Source organism: Zingiber officinale, chromosome 5A (genome assembly GCF_018446385.1).
Source record: "Zingiber officinale cultivar Zhangliang chromosome 5A, Zo_v1.1, whole genome shotgun sequence".
Lineage (NCBI taxonomy): Eukaryota > Viridiplantae > Streptophyta > Magnoliopsida > Zingiberales > Zingiberaceae > Zingiber > Zingiber officinale.
This window is the reverse complement of record NC_055994.1, coordinates 988999-1010321: the sequence shown is the minus strand read 5'-3', so window position 1 is coordinate 1010321 and position 21323 is coordinate 988999. Positions and strand designations below refer to the sequence as shown.

The 21323-nt window shown below is 34.8% G+C and overlaps 1 protein-coding gene across 1 annotated transcript in view; it reads right to left on the bottom strand.

The window, feature by feature from the left end:
• The window catches only part of LOC121979232 (DENN domain and WD repeat-containing protein SCD1-like), a 30285-nt gene extending 9801 nt beyond the window's left edge, over nt 1-20484 (bottom strand). The window contains exons 1-21 of the mRNA XM_042531188.1: nt 20095-20484; nt 19136-19229; nt 16276-16477; nt 16020-16161; nt 15801-15901; nt 10395-10458; nt 10082-10195; nt 7253-7473; nt 6193-6247; nt 6023-6109; nt 4619-4814; nt 4328-4451; nt 4117-4177; nt 3985-4029; nt 3417-3492; nt 3249-3322; nt 3116-3166; nt 1671-1828; nt 621-668; nt 183-240; nt 17-100 (exon numbers count right to left, since the gene is read on the bottom strand). Coding sequence (XP_042387122.1) covers nt 17-100; nt 183-240; nt 621-668; nt 1671-1828; nt 3116-3166; nt 3249-3322; nt 3417-3492; nt 3985-4029; nt 4117-4177; nt 4328-4451; nt 4619-4814; nt 6023-6109; nt 6193-6247; nt 7253-7473; nt 10082-10195; nt 10395-10458; nt 15801-15901; nt 16020-16161; nt 16276-16477; nt 19136-19229; nt 20095-20283 — 2244 coding nt within the window. The 5' untranslated portion in view covers nt 20284-20484. The remainder of the gene's footprint in view (nt 1-16; nt 101-182; nt 241-620; nt 669-1670; nt 1829-3115; nt 3167-3248; nt 3323-3416; nt 3493-3984; nt 4030-4116; nt 4178-4327; nt 4452-4618; nt 4815-6022; nt 6110-6192; nt 6248-7252; nt 7474-10081; nt 10196-10394; nt 10459-15800; nt 15902-16019; nt 16162-16275; nt 16478-19135; nt 19230-20094) is intronic.
• Nucleotides 20485-21323: the final 839 nt, after the last annotated feature.

The window sequence follows — 21323 nt, the reverse complement described above, 5'->3', positions numbered from 1 at the left end:
AAATACGATAACTCACAAGCTGTTTGTAACCTAGGTTGTTTTTCTCCGCAATTTTCTCAATCATGTTCCAAGCATCAGAATCAGGAAGTCCTAGTCCATCCTCCAGGATGAAGTAGAAGGCATAATTAAACAGGGAGATTAAAATGAAACCCACAGAACCCCAGTTTAGGAAAAGTAGGTACCATGTGAGTTGCAATTACAATGAGCTGAGCAGTGACTAAAGTTACATAGTTCGCTGACCTGAAGATATGATGGCACTAAATTATCAAATTTAAAATCAAAGTGTACAAACAAAATTCTTGATGCATAATTCTGCAAATACGTCAAAGACGAAGGCTTACATGAAGTTTTTGTATGAAAGAAAGGTTCAAAAGTGTGTGTCTATATTATCAAATTTTCTCAGCCAAGAAAAGCTTATTTTTCAGGAAAACACTTGGTTGAAACTTGAACGTACATTTTGATACATTCTTTCCTTAAGTAAAATTTAGAGCAAAGATAAGCATCTATATGTTGAAGGATTTGTATTCAAACTGAATGAAGACATATTGGAGAAACAAAACTAGAAACCAGGAACCAAGGAAATAAACCAGATGTTACTAGCAAGAAGAATCAGAACCTACTTGTTTGCAGACTGCTCCATTAGATACTCAAAATAGGCATCCCAGAAGCTGCAGAGAAAAAGAAAATCCAAACTTAAAAGTAAGACTGATGATAGGAATGACTTTTCTCGTCTAGACAACAGCATGCCTAGTCAAAATCCATGTATTAACACTTGAAGGGTATTGCTATAAGATGCAATTTTGTGGCATTCTGGTACGTATAAACACCAAATGAATGTTGCTGCACGAGGCAACTTCTTGGCATTATTACTTGGCTGACCTGAAAACCTTCCAAATCCCCTTTTTAATAACATTACCACTTCAGATATTATTTGAAAACTGTGAGACCTTCAAAAATGAATAAAATGTCCTAGACTCATAAATAAGAATATGAACTATTTCCTACCCTCCGTTCATTATGAATGGTTGAGCAACTGGTTCATGCGCTTAACTCATCTTCCATTCATTACATTAAGCAGTTTGTCAGATATATTACAAGATAAAATGACAGTAACAAAACATGCAATCAGATATTTATGCCATATCATCACCTTCTATCTATTATGCAAAATAAAATTTATATTGGTTTATGCAAGAAATTACCTAATACAAATCATTTAGTCAGGTTGATGCTGGTTTTAAAGAGAATGTAGTACTAGAAGAAATAGAATGCAACAGAAAGATTGTTTAATTGCAATAAGATTATAATGGAACTCTTCTGCCCACATGATAAAGAATCACTAACTGACATCAATCAAAAGATCATTCTTATGCTTTTTTGGGTACTATCCAAATTAAATAGAAATTTGAATCCAGGATAAAAGCTGTACCACGTCAATATCAAGAACTATGCAATGTCAATTCAAACCTACTGGTTTAAAGTATTAGACAGACTATTAGATATATGTTAATTGTGTAAAAAAACTATTTGAAATTACTTGAATTTTTATCCATATTAGAATTGGAATAATAATTAGATATCATGTTTCTGTATAGCTATAAAAACCATTCAAAAACTCTACTGCTGTATTTGTTCAAGTAGCTCAAATAATGGTTCATAAAACTAAATACCGTAGCTCATCCCAAATGCAGAGAGATAGAAGATGGCGTTGAACATAATCTGGAACATTGTTGGAATCCTTTCTATACATTTCAGCAGATACTTCAAGAGCATCTCTGATGGTAGCAATGTCATTTCGAGAGGAAGCTCGGTTTATAGCAGTTTTGAGCTGGGCAAATATTTACAACTTAAGTATTTAAGTTAAATAAAATGTTTATATGGTAGTTGCAATCTGCAAGCAATTGTAAATAGCAGCATATAGAAGTAATGAATGATTATTAAAGATCAAAGTAGCTAAGCTAATCAAAGCAATAATCATCTTTTAACTGTCTGATTGGAAGCACTTCAGTGCCACCAACTTGACATCTCAACAACAGAAGTTAAGCCTACTAGCACACCCCATAGGTCTAAATGTGGAGCCCATGTCTCCATAGTGTGGATAATCTAATCCAAGGTACATGAGATTAGTTGGAAAATTGCAAGTTCAGTGCCACTAATTTGACTTCTCATTTGTCCTTAAGTGTCATCAGACAATTTCTTGAGGCTTTATATCATGATCATTAGAAGGAATCATCAATGCAGACTCTGCAATACCTCAACAATGCTGGAAGAAATTATCACTTGTATTGTGATTGTGGCCATCTTTTGATTATAAGGTAGGCATGTGAAGTTTGGACAAGTTCTCAGACAACTAGGCAACCCATATTAAGCTATTGTGTTTTCTATGAGACAATCCGATATCTTGTTAGAGTAAGAAACAAAGTGTGATGATCAAATTTAGTTCACAGGTAGAATACAAGGGCATGGCTATCTCACATGTGAGTTTGTTTGGCTCAAACAATTGATGACCAAGTTGAGTAGTGCCTCTGCTGTGCCGATGAAACTATATTACAACAATCAAGTTGCCTTGCACATCAGTTCAAATCTAGGAAAAAGGTACGATCCAAAGAGATCATTTCCTTTCTGAGTTCTAGTGACTAGCTAGTTAAAGAGTAAACAAGTAACAAGGCAAAACAAAAATATATGGAGGGGAAAAGTTTGGGGATTTACCCTAAGAAATTCTCCAACTTTAACTGAAGAAATTGACAAAAGTATCAACATGTATTTCAACAAATTAATAGTTCACAACATCAGACCCTATGACTCACTTAAGCATTTGTTTGCCATAATCTGGAATAAGGTAAATATTGATTATAAATGCAAGACTTATATCTATCAGAAGTTCTAATTAGTATATTGCAAACAGCTAGGATCCATCACTCTATGACTTCCATCACTCTGATATGGTACATTTTACATTGTACTGTACTATACTAGTCTGTCTTATCCAAGAAACACAAAATAATTCAACTTCAGAGCAATAGAATATACACAGACTAAAGATGGTCTTTTATCCAGCACAGACATAGAAGACAAACATGAAATAGCAATTAGTCAGAAATTATTATTAACCCACCAGTTCTTTAACTGCGATGAATTGTTCATCAGTCAAACGGCATTGCCAACCCTGTAAAAATAATTTCATTGTGAATATATGCAACTACTAGATTACTGATTCAATATTCATCAAGTTCGATGATAATATTTACCGAAATAATATGCTCCCTTATACATTCAACAAACCCACTACCACCAATCCCCTCAGCATCAGATTCAATTAGAGCTGTAAATTGTGGTCATAAAAAGAAATGAGACTAGAAAGATATACCTCACAACTAAAACAAAAAATATCAGTAACACATTTATGTATTTAGTACCAAGAATGGTGCCATATTCGAAAGATGAAAGAGGATCCTCTGTTGCCCCAAGCCTTAGAAGACGTAACCATAAGCCCTAACCAACAAACAATTGTATGATTGTGAACGTCTAGTGTGCTTAGATCAGAAGAAACAAATCAAAGGAATAAATATAACATCTAGCCCAAAGAAATTATGCATGATCATAAAATGGATATAGATAGTAAAATACAAAAAAAATCAAAGAAAGCAATAAACATTACTATCAAAGAGAAACAAATATAAATTATAGCATACCATGTGTGATTGTTCTTTTCATAACTCCATTGATATCATATTAAATCAAAAGTCTAAGTTGTTTTTGACAAACCCTTTAAGAATCTGATAAACACTAAATAAATCAAATTTGAAGACTTGTAAATCCCACGAAATAAATTCAGGTAAATTATGTGAAACTAACAAAATGCAAGACAGGACATGAGCAAATTTACAGTCACACAAAAAAAACATTGTTGATTTTAAGAATTGTAACTTCACGTCCAAGTTTGTTTTTGAATAAATAAAAAATGCTATTGATTCAATAACCCACCTGCAATTTCACTTTTATATCTAAGACCATCCTATCTCTCTCTGCCTGCAGATAACAACCCAAAAGATCGGTCAACGACTTTACTGATGCTTATATAGAATCCTTGCCCAAAGATGACTGCAGAGAACTTACAGCTCTCTCCATTGAACTTAAGCTTTCTGCTTTTGGATCACCATTGGCTACCATTGGAGAACTGGAAACATGAAAACAGAAAGTTAAGTCTAAGAAGAGAATATGACATCCCTGAAAAAGCTTTTAAAACTCATATTTTGGCAGGTAAAACAAAAATGCCAAACTTTCAAAACATAGTTTAACTGGAGACGCAATAAAAATGAAGTTTCACCTAATTGTGTGTCTCCCAGAATGAGCAGAGTTTGCCAATGCCAGAATTGACCTGCGCTTCTCTTCTTGCTCTTCTGTTCTAACTGTTGAAGGAAACCGCTTATAACAGTGCCTAGAACCTGGTTCTGAGAAACAAAAGAAAGAGTTCAACAGTGGAGGAAAATATCAAAGTTACCACCCCAACATAATCCTTTAATTAAATAGTAATCAACAATATAAAATTCAGTGTGCCTTCAAACCTGGAAATATTGTAATTAATTTGTATGGAACATTATATGGACATGACTGTTACCTGAAACTTCAACTTCAGTCACTGATACAGTAGTGATCTCAAATTCTGAAGATGGTGTTGGAAAAATTGAAATAGGGTCCTGACCCCTCCCTGTGGCATCTTGTAATTTGTCCAGTAGGTTATTGCCGCTTTCCTCTGACATGATACATCTTTCCAAATAGTCCATAAAACCTTGCGACTCTAAGAACTGAGTCATCTGACAGGATAAGAATAATGCAGAAGAACCTCTCATAAGTATGATAGAGAATCAACTCCATATGTCTCGAGACCATTCTAAACTTGGGCATTACAGATTTTGCCCATAGCTAATAGTAGCCTGATTCAGCTGATTGGATTGGACTAAGCTAAGCTAAGCTATGCATACAAATCAATTACTGCGTTATCCAAAGCAACATTTAGTTACAGAAGCGTCAAGAACTAATGAGTTATCCAACTGAGGATCCAAAAATTTGCTTATATCTGAATTCTGATAATAGAAATTATGGAAACACAGATGGTTTAAATGGCAATATGTGACGCAATAAATGAGGAATTCAATGACTTATCTTCTTTAAAAAAATTACCATTTTTGCACAAATATTTTTTAGCCTTTTTGTATAAGTACTACATATTTTGTCAATTTGTAAGTATTAGAAACTTAAAATATATTAAATATAGTTAGTGTAAACTTTTACAATGGATTGTCTAAACAATTATTTAATATTATATTGTATATTGGCTGCATATAGAGATTGAACCAATAGCCTTCAGGAAATTAGCCAACCCCTAAATCATTAACCACAATGACAATAGTGCATGGCGACAATTATATACTTATATGGATATAACTAAGCAAAAAAATGCTAAAAATGGTTTCATAACCAATGACATATTGACTCACATATTGGAAATATAAAATAGTTATTTAATTAATTCTTTATGGATACAATTGATGACCACAAGTTTGCTAATAATGGATGCATATACACTAACATATTGACTTGCATATATATGATCTAAACTGCATGCTGATATACACACTTTTAAGAATCTTAAATATTCTAAAAAAACAGCATCGTTGTTTTGCTAAAAAGAAGAGTGTGCTTTGTTGAACAAAATTTGGTAGTCTTAAAATACATAGTAATTCATAAAAATTCACATTGACAAACATTTCAATCTTATTGATGCTTGACAATTTAGTAGAAGGAACTACAATGCATGGAGATGTAATTCAATATGAAAATTTTATATCCCATCAAACAAATAGCACCATTAAGTTGATAATAAATGTGCAATGATATGGAAATTAAATTTAAATAAGAATATAACAGGAACAATCAAACTAAATTCAAAGATGAAGCAAATTTAAAACAATCCGAGAAAGTAGAATTTAGCAGTAAGTGCACATAGAAACTAAAATCATACCATTAACATTGATTCAATAGGTTCGCCAGTAGCGCGAGAACATTTCTTCAAAAATGCTTGAGAATTGAACACATTTGTAGTTGGTTCCTGGAAATCAATGATACTAGGACCTTAGGAAGTTTGTTGATATGTACAAAAACATTTATAAAACAATTTTAAGAATAACTTACAATGAAGTTACGATATCCGCTTAGGAGCAATGCCAAAAACCTTAAAAATATCAATCTGCGCAATTATATTTTTGAGAAGATCATTCAAACAGCCACATGAAGAGGTTAAAAATACCAGAAAGATCCCATGTCATTAGTATGTTATTATCCTCTAAAAAATTAGAACAGAAATGTACACAAAAAAAAGTATGTGAGAGAGAAGCACTCAAATTTTCTGCAGTTAAATTATCAGAGTACAACTGATTCATAGAATGTGCAAATTACTTTCACATTTAGATAGTATCAGGTGTTTTACAAAAAATGGGTTTTTCTTTTTGAACTATGAAGCTTTTTTTCAACATCTTAAAAAATGCAAATCTAGAAATAGAATAATATTTCTATGAGGGTGCACCAAATGGCCAACTAAATTTGCAAAAAAAAGATGCATCAGCGAATATTTCCTAGTCCTAGGTTGCCATGGACCCAAACAGTACGTTCAGAGTCATGTAATCACTTTCTGGATGCTGGAAAGCAGAGGCTCCCCACCAGAGATGGACAAGAGTATCAGGAGGATTGACAATGCACAAAAGTATATGTTCTTCCGGTGCCCCCCTATTACGGACCTATGGAGGAGGATTTGAGACTGACTTCATATGCGTCCATAGATGTCTACCTTCAGTGTGTTCGGACGACATTACAGAGGGAGTAGGATGGTGATAAAGGCTCGATATTTGGCTTTGTCATCGTTGATACATTATATGTTGATGGCTCAAAATAGTAGTTTTTTTTTTTGTGAGGGTATTGAGAAGATATTCAGGAGCATGCAAATACATGTATACAAGTCTTTAGGTATCTATTCAGATATAAATATACCCTAAAACCTCATTTTGTACATTTTGGATACATGATATACCACTTTTACTTATACAAAAAAAATATAGAGTACATCAATGGACCAATCAAATTTGAAAAAACAATCCACCAGATTCAATAGGTAATTAAGATTGTGACATGCAAGTAGGGAAATATAAGGTGCTAAAATGAAATGCCCAGTGCAATACTGTAAGAAATAGAAGATCACCTAAGTTGAAAGTTATGCTCCTCTCCCCAGGGTTTGTTGCCACACTTAATATACTGCTCTGACATACTACCAAAATTGATCTTCAAGTGATCTATCAATGTGACATTTGGGTGTAGCAGCTTTAGTATCTCACTGCGTAAGAAACTTAGTTCAGGCTCTGGTATTGGAGGTATTTCTTCTGATGTGGTAATGCGATTGTAGTCAAGATCCACAACAACTACCTGCAGATGGAAAACAGCAAAATAAGGTTTAAGCCTTTAAGGTTTATTATTTACGATGGTATTAAAGCAATCTATCCTATAAACTATAAAGATCATTGAAGGTAACTGCAAATCGGCAACAAGGACCCATTTAAATGGAGATAACAAACTTATATTATGATCACATTTCCTTCAATACATCATTATTTCTCTTGAGAAATCAACTGTCAACAAAAAATAAACAAGAGAATGTTTGAGGTAAGATTTCTGCGATTTTGTTAGCCATTGTAGGATGAGTAGAATGACAAAATTTCTGGTAAGATAATATGATAACTTTAAAATGAGTGATTTGCCCCCAGGGCGTAGCGCAGACGGTGGGCGCATGGTATCTCTGGCGTAATGGCTAGGGGTTGATTCTCAGGAACTGACGACCTGGGGTTTACCCCGCCATGCGCCTATGGCCTGTGTACTTGCATGAACCTCCCTCCATATCCGTGGGGCCGGCACTAGGAGGGTCGCTAAGGTAGCGGATCTACCTTTTTTAAAATGAGTGATTCAATATAGTCAGCTAGGGATTAGGATAAGAATGCAAGATCACTTACTTTTGAGTAATCCAATGATATTATATAGGATAGGAATAAGATGACTCCTGTAGAACAAACAATTGCACACAACCTAAGTTAATCCAAGTCAAAAACTGAATGCTACCCTCCAGTTACAAGATCAATCCTAATAGTCCATCCTACATGATAGTGGTTACAATTATGAGGATACCGAACCTAATAAGTGCAAGCCCTTTCCATTATTTGTCTAATTGCTTAGGCTATCTCCATTTAAGTGCTTAATGAGCATAAGTCATCAAACTTGGTGAAAAATAATGATAACTGCACTCATTAAGCAATCAACTTTGGGAACATATTTTAGGATTTCATATTTTTGAGTGGATAAGCCAAAGGGAATCCAAATGACTTAGTTGATTAATTTACCACATTCTAGTGGAATTTTATGTTCTGAAAATTATTGAATGTCACAATGGGAACTAAGTAGGTTTAGGATATACCTAAAGGGCCCAGAAAGATCCAAAGTTAGTTTAAGACTATGAATTCGAGTAAAAGCATGTGAGAAACATTTTGGGTACTGAACTTGCTTTAATGGATGGCCTAATGGGATCTTATTATGCTTTCCAATATTCTAATATTTGAATTTGATGTCAACTTAAGTGACTCAACAAGATCAGCTCAATTGGAGGCATATATTATCCAAGAACTTTGAGCTCAATTGATCATGACAAAGACTAGGGCTCTGTTTGTTTCATAATAAATATTTTTAGGAAACAAACAGAATTAAGTCGGATCAAGTGGCTCAAAGGGGATTAGATAGGATTTTCTTACCAAGTAGGCTATTGAGGAGATCAGATTGGCAAGATATTTAGCCAAATGTCACAATGGAGTTTGGGTAACTTTTGTATTTGGCCATACAATTAAGTGATCCAAGAGGTCACATGGTAAAATAACTAGCTAACAACTCAATGAGGTGTGATGGGGCATGAGAGAATAATAAGATTCACCTTCCCCCACTAATTCATGATTATGTGAGACTCTCAAACAGGCTTAATGGTCCAAGTAATCTTTCAACTATGTGCCTAAGGATCTCGGGCCGGAAAAGGCCTCGGGCTTCTGCAATTTGCACTTTTAGGATGTAATATTTAATGAAACACATGAACATTTCAATACTAAATTGATCAGCACAAAAGGATGTAGCACAAGAACACTCTGCCAAATTGATTCAACAGTAAATCGAACTCTTAAATCACATAGAACATTAACGAAATTGAAAAAGAAAAAACAATAGCTTTGTCACACAGACAAAAAGACCCTCACATAGAATAAATGAAAGGAAAATTTTATTATTCAAAAGTTGCAAAATACATAGAAATGAGAACTTTTTGATACACTCAACTCTAACCAAATCAGGAAAGAAATATCATTAATTCAGAACCACAATACCCCTATTATATAGTGTTACCAAATCAAAAAAAGAACTAACTACCCAAAATTCAATTGCAATTCAAAATTTAAATAAATGCTATTTTCCCTAATCTGCATCAGTATTATACAACATAATCATGTATTTATTTATCAATTATAATCATGGATTTATTCCTTCTGAATTTTCATGTTAATAAAATTTTACACCACACATCAACATCAGCACATATGAAATAATTAAACTGTTCAATATGTTACTGAATAATAATTTCTGTATCACAAATAATCTCATGCTGATAAAATGAAAACAGTGAGCTCGTACAAAATAATCATCTAATAACAAACAAGTAATCTGAAACTTTTTAACTAGATTTTTTTTAAAAAAAACTGCACGAAATATGAGAACAATAAAAAAGAATTTCTACAAATATCACACAATTTACACACCCTATGTTATATGAACATACAATGAAACCCTAATCATGTGAAGGTTCGACTGAAACAAAACTCTCATGTCAAGTATCAAACTCTAAATGACGAGTTTCTAGGTAGAACGACCTAGAAAATTGGAAGAACACATACTTGCATCAACTAAAGGTTTCAAGAAGAAAGGAAAAAATGTTGGCTTGTGTAAAACTTACACCATCCATCGACAAAGAATATGTGTCAACGCCTGAGTGAAGTCCCATCATATATGGTGTAGGAGCATCAATGTAGTCTACTCCACTAAAGAAAAGCAGTGGAATATAGACATGCTACAACATGAAAAGAATAAAATTTTAAAGAAAGCTAGGAATGAGCAATAATAGAAAAAAAAACTAATCAAAATAGAATCAATATATGATTAGAAGTTCAGTGCCACACAAAAAAAGAGCCTCTCAACTAACTTGTTACAAGTCAATAAAAATTTTCTTATGTAAAGGAAAAAAGAGAAGTAATGTCCCTATGTCTGACCTGCCATCTGAAAGGATATATCAAATGGCAAATTGCTTCCGATGCTAGAGTTAATAGTGAATACCTGCAAAAGTTAGAAAGGAACAAACTTTGAGAATGTTATAACACAGACGACAGCCATGTACTTTATCTAGTCAAATACTCCAATAATGTAACAACGTGACTTCTAACCAACCAACCCCACACAAACCTTCATCAACCTATATACATTTAGGCAACATCAACAACAAAATGTCAGCATCACAATTTCTATGTCAACTGGTTGACACAATGACTTGGTTCAAAGCTTTAAGATAGTCTTGTGCTAGTGTTTTGGTGCCTGACCAGAATAAAATAGTTTCAGCAGTGTATAATGCTAAGACTTGGGACTCTTCGGCGTAGATTTAAACATGTTAAGTTGAATTTAAATAAGTTTTAATCCTTTAATTCCCTTCCACTCTTCCACTTTCCACTTAGTCTATTTGCTTCTAAACATAAGAATATAATAATTAGACAGTTAATTAAATTAAAATTCTATGGTAGCATATGCCCTACCAATACTTGACATGTTTCGACATGTGATAGTGTACCTAGATCAATTGATTTTACTCATTAATCCTTTACTAGTTAGATTTTTTACTTTTAGCAATTATCTCAAACAATGGAATTAAAAATGAGGGGTTTTGTATTGAGATGAATTTAGATATGTTTGCATATTCTACTCCCTTCTTCCCATCTGACTAACATTTGATTGGAGGTTACTTCAAAACACTTTTTCAGCAAGGTCATCATAGGTTGAAATCACAATGATGCAATCTCAGAAGCTAGTAACTTCAATACAGATATGCTACAACTAGTAAACTGTATTTGGTGTAGTACATGGAAGCTGATTGCCTAAAAGATTTTCATGAAGACTATTCCTCTTATTATAAAAAGGCATGTAGAGTGTATTATGTATCCAGTAAATGTCTTTCATTTTACTATAAGTGCGCACTTGAGATGACTTTGGCCCCTCCATCTCCTCCATGACTACTATAACCACTCCCATTATCAATAGCCCACTCTTGGAGCAAGAATAAAAAGGGTAAAATCAATCTTGCATAGTTCAAAAGGTATGTGATTGTAGTCGAGGCACACATCATGCTCATGAGAATGACAAGTAGAATAAGAGAATGTCTAAATATTTTTTTCATTTATCTTCTCCATGGTGATATTCATAGAGTCAAAAAACTTAAGAAGGCTGTAGAAGAAAAGAATGTGAAGTAGTCAAACAACTTGATATATTTTTGAATATGGACAGCCCTTAGTGAATGACTCGAATGAGGTTCAGATCCGGTGCACAAGTGATAGAGATCTTCAGCAAATCAAGGAACCAAGATGGAGGAGGTGTTGCAAGCCATTCTGTGAGGAGATCAGGAGGGATATGACCAGGTGAGTTAAAAGAGGAATTTGATTAATGATGGTCAACTGGAAGAGGATTCAGTGCGAAGATATAAAGTAAAAAACTCACGTTCCAGAATGCTGGAGTGCACTAGCAATGAAGAAGATGGAAGGAAGAAGACAGCTGCTATCAAAGTGCTGTGAGGAGATGGCTGCAAAAGCTTTAGGAATCAGAAGGGAAGGGTTGTGATCAGCAAAGAACCGTAGGGAGTTTTCCATTCAAGGATATGATGGAGAACTCAAGGCTGGGAGAACTCGCAGAGTCCAATATGCAAACAAAGACAGTCAGAGGGATGCTACAACGAAGGAGGAAGAAATTGAGGCAATGTTGCATCGGAAGCATTGAGGTAGAGGTAGAGAACTCACATTGCAGCTGAGAAGTGAACTAGCAAGGAGAAGAATACATGTGACGAAAAGGTGAAGTTAAGGCATCTTCTCTAGGAATCAATCACTGTAGATAGCCACTTCCAATTTGTTATGGCCCTTGGATCTAGATCGCATAATGAGACGGTTTACCGGCTGATCGGTGGAATTAATCTGTCTTCTTGGTCTTACGACCTTGACGGCCTATGGTGGTGGGGATAATTTGAGGGGATTAGAGAACCTCTTGATCTAGGGGGTTTGATTTTTTTTATAAACTCAGTCGTAATCTTTATTGCATTATTCCAATCATTTAAATACAACTACTTACATTCCTTCTCGACAAAGGAAGAAAACACACATGGAATAAGAAGGTTTTATTCTTACTTTAAAAAAAGATACTAGACTCAATTCTACTGAAATCCTACTAAAAATAAAAGATACTCGACTTAATAAAAATCAATTACTATAATTGAATCAATTCTCTTGATATGCATTCTTCTTTCTAAATCTGTCGTGTGTGTATCTCTTGTATTTGATGGACTCCAAATGGGCTTGCCTACGGTCCATAATATTATTTGTTATAGCCCTTGGATCTGGATCGCATAATGTGACAGTTTACCTGATCAGTGGAACCAATCTTTGTTTCTTGATTTTACAACCTTAACGACTTATGGTGGTAGGGATAATTTGAGGCTCGTTGGGATTAGAGAACCTCTCGATCTAAGGGGTTTGATTTCTTTTTGTAAACTCAGTTGTAATCTTTATTGCATTATTCCAGCCATTTAAATACACCTACTTACATTCCTTCCCGACAAAGGAAAAAAACAAACATTGAATAAGAAGGTTTTATTCTTATTAAAAATAAAAGATACTAGACTCAATTCAATTTTTAGATACTTGACTTAAATAAAAATCAATTACTATAGTTGAATCAATTCTCTTGATATGCACTCTTATTTCTAAATATGTAGTGTGCGTATCTCTTGAATTTGATGGGCTCCATACGAACTTGTCTACGGTCATAACATTACTCCCTCCCTAAAAAACGGATTTGTCCACAAACACAATGATGAGTAACGTCCCTGGTAGCTACTGCCCTTGGATTTAGATCGCATAATGGGATAGTTTACTGACTGATCGGTGGAATCAATATTTGTCTTCTTGGCTTTATAACCTTGACGGTCTATGATGATAGGGATAATTTGAGGCTCGTTGGGATTAGAGAACCTCTAGATCTAGGGATTTGATTTCTTTTCGTAAACTCAGTCATAATCTTTATTGCATTATTTCAGCCATTTAAATACAACTACTTACGTTCCTACCCCACAAAGGAAGAAAACAAAGATTGAATAAGAAGGTTTTATTCTTACTATAAATAAAAGATGCTAGACTCAATCCTACTTAAAATAAAAGATACTCAACTCAATCCTACTAAAAATAAAAGATACTCAACTTAAATAAAAATCTCTTGATATGCACCCTTCTTTCTAAATTTGTCATGTATGTATCTCTAGTATTTGATGGGCTCCAGATGGGCTTACCTACTGTCCATAATATTACTCCCTTCTTGAAAAACTGGTTTGTCTGCAAACACGAATGATGGGTAACGTCCCTGATGACTACTGCATCTTTCCATGAATCCGCATGGTTTGAGGAGAGCGGGTGTCTGTGATCGCATTGAGGGAAATTTCAACATCCTCGACGTGGTCTTGTTCATCAGAATCTTCTAATCCCTTAAGACAGAAAAGACATTTGCAACGCTGGCTAGGAGTGTAAAGTTCATCACAATTAAAACAAAGGCTCTTAGCATGTTGTTATTCCATTTCCTCCCTATTTAAATCGTTTGATAAATGATTACTTCAGTGGTTGGATGGGGGCGCATCATGATTGGATGGGGGCAAAACTCATAGCCGATGTGAGATCTTTTGGGTGATGAAGCTCGACGATATGATCTTGGAGGCCACTAATGAATATTTGAACTTCTTGTTCTGATGTTAAGGCTCTCGCTCGTGTCACCAATTGTTCGAACTTTCGCGGGTAGTCTTCCACGAATCTTGATTGTTGAAGTTTGGCAAGCTCACCCAATTTGTTGTTGCGAATAGGTGGCCCAAACCTCAAATTACACTGATCTTTAAATTCCTCCCATTGAGGTCGATCACGTTTTAGATTGATGAACCATAATTGGCCATCTCCCTTAAGATGGAACGAGGCTAGGCCAACGTTTTCTTCCTCTGGAGTGCGTTAATGGTGAAAAAAATGGTCACATCGATTGAGTCATCCCAAGGGATAAACTGACCATCATAACACGGGAAATCTAGTTTCGAATACCGTGGTATACATGAGGATCCCTCCTCATTGCCACAATACCTTTTCGAGCGATGCCCTTATAAGTCAGGATGGTTGCTGCTCTCTTCACCTGGATGATTGTTGTGCGAGTGTAGCTTAGAGAAGCCTTTGGACAATTCCTCTAGTTTAGCGTGGATGAGTTGTTGCCGCTTGTCATTGGCGACTTTGTCCTCCCGTTAAATTTTGAGAAAAGCATCAAAGCGTTGTGGAAGTGCTTGTGAGTCACGACGAGCTCATATACCAATTTGTTATGGCCCTTGGATCTAGATTACGTAATGGGACAGTTTACTGGCTGATCGGTGGAATCAATATTTATCTTCTTGGTTTTACGACCTTGACAACCTATGGTGGTAGGGATAATTTGAGTTTAATTGGGATTAGAGAACCTCTCGATTTAGGGGGTTTGATTTCTTTTTGTAAACTCAATCGTAATCTTTATTGCATTGTTCCAGCTATTTAAATGTAACTACTTACATTCCTTCCCGAAAACAAACACATAATAAGGTTCTATTTTTACTTTAAAAAAAAAGATATTAGACTCAATCCTACAAAATAAAAGATACTCGACTCAATCCTACTAAAAATAAAAGATATTTGACTTAAATAAAAATCAATTACTATAGCTGAATCAATTCTCTTGATATGCACCATTCTTTCTAAATTTGTCGTGCATATATCTCTTGTATTTGATGGGCTCCGGATAGGCTTACCTACGGTTCATAACAGAAGCATTGAGGTAGAATGTGGTAGAGAACTCACATTGCAGATGAGAAGTGAACTAACAAGGAGAAGAATACATGTGACAAAAAGGTGAAGTTAAGGCATCTTCTCTAGGAATCAATCACTGGTATATAGATATATATATAGACTATCTGCAGATAGGTCTCCCCAAGAGGCACTTGGGATCTAGAAAAGCAAAAACAAAAAAACATATAATTGGCACAAGGAAACACAATGAAGCCAAAAATACACAGTTTATTGATCAAGTGAAAGCAATGTGGCAGTGGAAACCCATCACAGGAGTTTCTAGTCTAGGACTAATTGGTAAATCAATAACAATGGCAAAAACAGATAAAGCTATTTCATGTGTCTATAACTAAATGGTAAATCTATAACAATGGCAAACAGATAAAGCTTTCATGCTTGTGAAGAAAGCTTAGACTAAAATTTTTTTATCAAGAATCCCATTGTGTATTATTTGAAGACTAAAGAAACTATTTTCAACAGAACTATTACTAAAAAGAACACATAGGAAGGAAAACCAAGTATGATTATTACTTATTTGCTCGGAGTAATATTCTTCTTTCAAGAAGCACAGCGGTAAAAAATTGAATCAGGTTATCCACATCAAGGCACTGTACCAAGGGTTGAAATGAAATCTGCACATGATGAAATAGCTACATCAATATCAACACCTTGATCTTAACAATATCCATAAAAGTGAGCAAAACAACAACAACAACAACAAAAACATAACAGAAAAAGCAAGATGTATACATCTGCATGAGGAAGCCCTTCCTTTGGTGGCGTTTCCGCACAAAGAAGACAATTTTCAATAGCAAATAAAACACGATCTTTTCCCGGTGTAGGTAAAGGAACATTAGATACCATATCAGCTATTACATCCCATAATGGCTTGCTGAAAATTTGACAAGATATTGTTAAAGAAACAAAGAAAATCCCTATATTTTCAACAACTCCCCAAATCAACCATAAAAATTTGCTGGATTCTTATATTACAGAAATAACTTACCTGCAGCCAGCAGGAGAAAAGCAGAGAATGAACAGCTCCTCCAATGCATCCTTGAGAACCTGAAAACTGGGAGAGCGAGATACAAGACATATGCATTTGTCGGCAAATGAATTTGCAGGTATCTTATATGCTTCAATAATATCGTCGCAGACCAGATCACGGAATGCAATGCATGCAACATAAATTTTGGACCCATCCCCCTCTGCAATTGAAAACAATGTCAAAGCACTAAAAAAAAATTCCGATGTAATTCTTTAAAGATGGTATATGAAGATGGAAGCAAACATTTTTTATTTTGCCATCAATAGATGCAGACACAATGTTCCTGATCAATTAATACAAGTCTAGTTAAAGGGCACAACTTCCCGCAAACAATTTTGAGGAAGCAAATGAAAAATAAAATAATTAAATTTTGACTAAAATTGTTACAGATTGAACTTCCTAACAATTTTTTTTGTTAGTTTGGAGCAAATGGTATGGAAATTAAGTTGATTAAATTGGTTAAATTAAATATTAGAAAATAATCTTCTTGATTTCTGATATAACAAAATACTATCTGTATATCAACTGCATTCACCAACTCTATTATTTTTAGATTGGGACAGAAAATAGAAAATTTTCAAAATGGAAACCAAATGACAGATCTGTATATAAGAGAGCCTAAAAACTTGGTAGCCTCTTCAATCATATTTCCCCTGGAGTTTAGTACAGAAATACATTGCAATAATCGTAAAAAAAGGCAATTTCTTTGAGAAAAACAAACTATAATTCAAGTGATTAAATGAATTGACCTTCTATTTCATAAAATAAAACAAATTAATAATATCATCACTGAAATGTATTAGATCCCAACTTGGGATCACCTATATGAATTTTACCCTCCATTGACCTCTATGCAATGCTATATCCCTAGATTTCTTTTATTCAAGTCTCAATAAGTAACTTCTAATTTAGTTACCTAGAGATTTCTTTTGTCTCTCACTATTTCTTACACCTTCACATCTAAGTGACTTAGCTTATCTAACTACAGATCCTATTAGTTGTCTTTGAATATGATGATACTATCTCACCTATTTTTGTCTCATTTGATCATCTATACAAACTACATCTACACCTAATTTCTAGCTCCAAATAGCAGTATTTTTTATCTTCCACATGAAGGAATTTTACCATGGAGATGCTGTAGGTCCAAATAACAACTGTGTTATTGAAGAAATAGCAAGTCTGAGCTAGTAGGAGAGATAACTCATGAAGTAGTTATGTTTGAAGATCTAACATTAATCATGGGTAGAGGAGTTAAGGGCAAGTGCAACAGCAGAAAGATGGTGGTAAAGTGAAATGAGATGAGAACATTTGTGGCAAGGGTTGAGGTTCGAGAGTTCAGGTTGAACATCCTAAATACAGTTAGATTAAGAACATGCCCATATTCAGAAATGATTTGTCATTTTGGGATGAATTAGGCCATGTCTAACTCTAACATAGTATTAGAGTGTGCGAAAACCAATAACTGGGCATGGGGAAGTTTGTGGATGCTAGTGGTGGAGGGCAGCGTTCAAGCATGGATACTACACCACAGTCTCATATGAGCACCATAGGAGTCCTTTAGATGCTTATGTAGACCATCCCCTCCCAAAGTGACTAGGCATTTCAGGATAAATCTGACTTAGCCTTGCTTTATTATGATATTAGAGTCCTAAACTATACCTCTCAATCTAGCAGGCAAGAGGAGTCCAATTGAAAGAAGATTGCTACACTCATAGTTATGGCAAAGTCTGGCCATTATAGGTATTCTTGTGCCCAATCGACTAGGCTCCATTCAGCTTCAGCATATTGTAATGGACACAACAAAATTTGCAATTTGGTCAGTATTCAATGGACATGACACTAGAAACATTTCAAGTTAATCAGGTTAAAATGAAGAAAGATTCAAGTATTGAGCTAGTATGCTTACCAGGGTTATTAATTGCATTTAATTAATCTGGATGCGTTGTTAACTTAGTGTCAATCAAGAGGTCTTAAGGTGAATCATGTTAATAGGAGTATCTTTTGGCGTATGCACAATAAATTCCATAGCCCCAAAGTTAAGGTCAGGGTCAGAACTATAGAATTGAAACCTTTGGAGAAGTTAAATACTGACACCTAAATATCTCAACTTTAGAAATGTATGACTATTGATAAATGTTGCTCCTTTGCAACTTTGGTAACCAAAGTTTTTTTTAATAAGTAAAATGTATATATATCAAAGCAAGTCCAGAGTACAACACCCGGTAATTAGTAGCGTCCCATGTCTGGTGTAATGTCAAATCAGAAAACACTCCCAATGACCGGTAAACATGGATTTGTACATTTCTAAAAATCTTCTCACTCTCAACTGTTTCTCATCAAAGATACAACTGTTCCTAACTCTCTATATAAAGTGTATCAAAGCTGACACGCTGGCTTTAGCGATGCTGTCCTCTAGTTACCTTAGTCTGGTAACCAGGGTTTAAGTGAGAAAATAGTTTGTTTTCTGCTTGACATGGAAATTTATATCTTACTAGACCCCATACACACAAGAAACTCATAAAGTGAATTGGTCTTGATTGGTTTTATTAATAATAAGTTGGAACTAAGCATGCTCCATAGATGATCTGTTTGCCCATGCCCTAGAGCTAGAAGACCGTGGAGTCATAAGCTATATCTGCTTAGACAATTTGACAACAATATACAAATTTCTATGAGCAGACCTAAATGAACAGAGATTTGCCCGATGTCAAAGTGCTGAAGACATTTTACCAGTGCAGATTTAAGCTGTAAAAAGAACACCTTGTAAACCTTTCAATGTTTCTCCTAGTGTCAAATTAACCAGGCTATAAAATACCTGTTAAAACAATTGGATAACTCCGAGGATAAGTTGCAACATCATCAGAGTTAAACCCTGAAGTATAGAATTCCACCCCTGCAGGTAGAACACACTGCAATAGTAGCTCATCGTGAGAAGAAAGAAAAATACTTATTCAACAGAAAATTGTGATAGAGTTAACATGAATACTACTTATGTGTTTAGATAAAAAGCATAGAATGTCGCATGAAAAAACTAAAGTCTAAATATCATAATAAATTGACAAGCTCAGCAAAAATCAAGAATCTTGGCTCCTGTAAGACACAAACCCAGAGTAATTGAATGTTGGAGAATCAAATCCAGGGTGCTAAAGGGCCTAAATTAAGGTGAATTTATTTAGTAGAGTTGAATAAAGTTAAATTGATTTTTGTAGCAAATCCCTTGATAATTTTTTAATTGCGCCATATATGTATTTTTGATACTTAAAAGACAATGGCCTTTGTGACAATTACGAATTGAAACATAGTATTTACTATTTAGTTTTTGCAATGAAGAATGGGCACATAGAAAATAGCGATCTATGCCAAGAACTTATGAACAAGCTCAACTTAAACAATCCAACTTCAACAAAGTCAACAAGAGGGAAAGTAGATATGTGAGTTGAGGTTGTGGTCAAAATCAAAATAAACTTAGTCAGATTCATAATAACGCAATTTTTAAATGGCAAATGATGTGGCGAGTAATCTGATTGATAATATTACAAAAACGCACATGAAAACAATTGCAGAAAATAACCACTTACTATTATCTCATGAGGTATTTCTATAATTCGATAAGAGTTGCATCAAAATCCTGTTGCCTTAACACACCAAATTCATGTTCCGACATCGTATAGAGATAGTCTAACTAGTCTATTGGTCGATTTCTCACTTTTAATAAGTTAAATCAAGGAGATGCAAAGAGAAGCTGGCAGGAAGAAAGGGTCGGAGTAAACTTACGGTCGGCAGCTGCGGCGGAGGGGGAGGATAGAGAGACTGGTTGGAAGGAGGGTACTGGTCGAGGAGGGAAGGCATGTACATGACCTCCATTCCCTGGAACCCCTTGTTCCCCTCCAGGGTCGCGATCTCCGGCCCGATCCCGCACACCACGAAATATTCGAAGATCTTCGCCGGAGAAGATGCCGCCATCAGATCCGGCCGAGGATGACAACGAATATCCTATCGCTATAGCATCCCACCGCTTAGCCTGCGATTCTTCTATCCGATCTCAATGCTGACCAGTTCCTGTTGGAGATTGATCCGCCAACGTCGCTAGATCTCGGTTTCGGAGTAGACGGAAAAGAGCAACAGATTTGCTCGCGAGTGCGATTTTCCTTGTCAATGGATGGTTTTTTTTTTTTTTTTTTTTTTTTTTTTTTTTTGTAACGGTGACCAGGCAGCCGGTCGCTGAGCGAGGGATGACTGACGAGTCTACTCGGCGCACGCCCGGTCGGAGAGATTACTCTTTGGGTTTGGGTTGGGTTAAGAATGATGAAGGCGAGGAGGATCCAATAACAGGGGATTCGGACACGTGGATTTGTATCATAGACCGGAGAAGTGGAAAAGAATGAAATGACCACGGTGTCAAAAATAAATCCGATGTATTAATTCGATTAGAGTCGATATTAAAAAAATTAGATTTGGATTAAAAGTTTTTGGATTCGGATTAAGAGTTTTTGGGTTGATTTAGTTTAGGTCAGATACGGATTAGTGTTGATCTAAATATACAATTTAAGAATATTTAGGGTTTAAATCTAATCTTATTTTAAAAATTAAAATATTTTTTAGAATACAGTATAACAATAATAAAATATTAAAATAAAAGTGAAAACTCTTAAAAAATAATAAAAAAGTTTTTGGTATCCGGATTTGAATTTTAGATTTTTAGATTGAGTTCGCATCATATTTGAGTTGATATTTTTTTATTAACCGATTTTTAATTTAGTTATCTGAATTAATATCCATTAAACTGTTTACTTAGATAAATAAAATAAATAAATAAATTATTTATTGTCTAAAATATCCTATCTTAATACAATTTTGTTTTCGACAATTTACCAACAGTATATGTAATTTTGATATTGTTCGTGTAAGCTTCTATGGTAAAATTACCCTTACATGTTGACATATGTCTGAAGCAGGAATTAAATGGGAGTTTGAAGCATATCACTGAACCACTCGTTTTCATG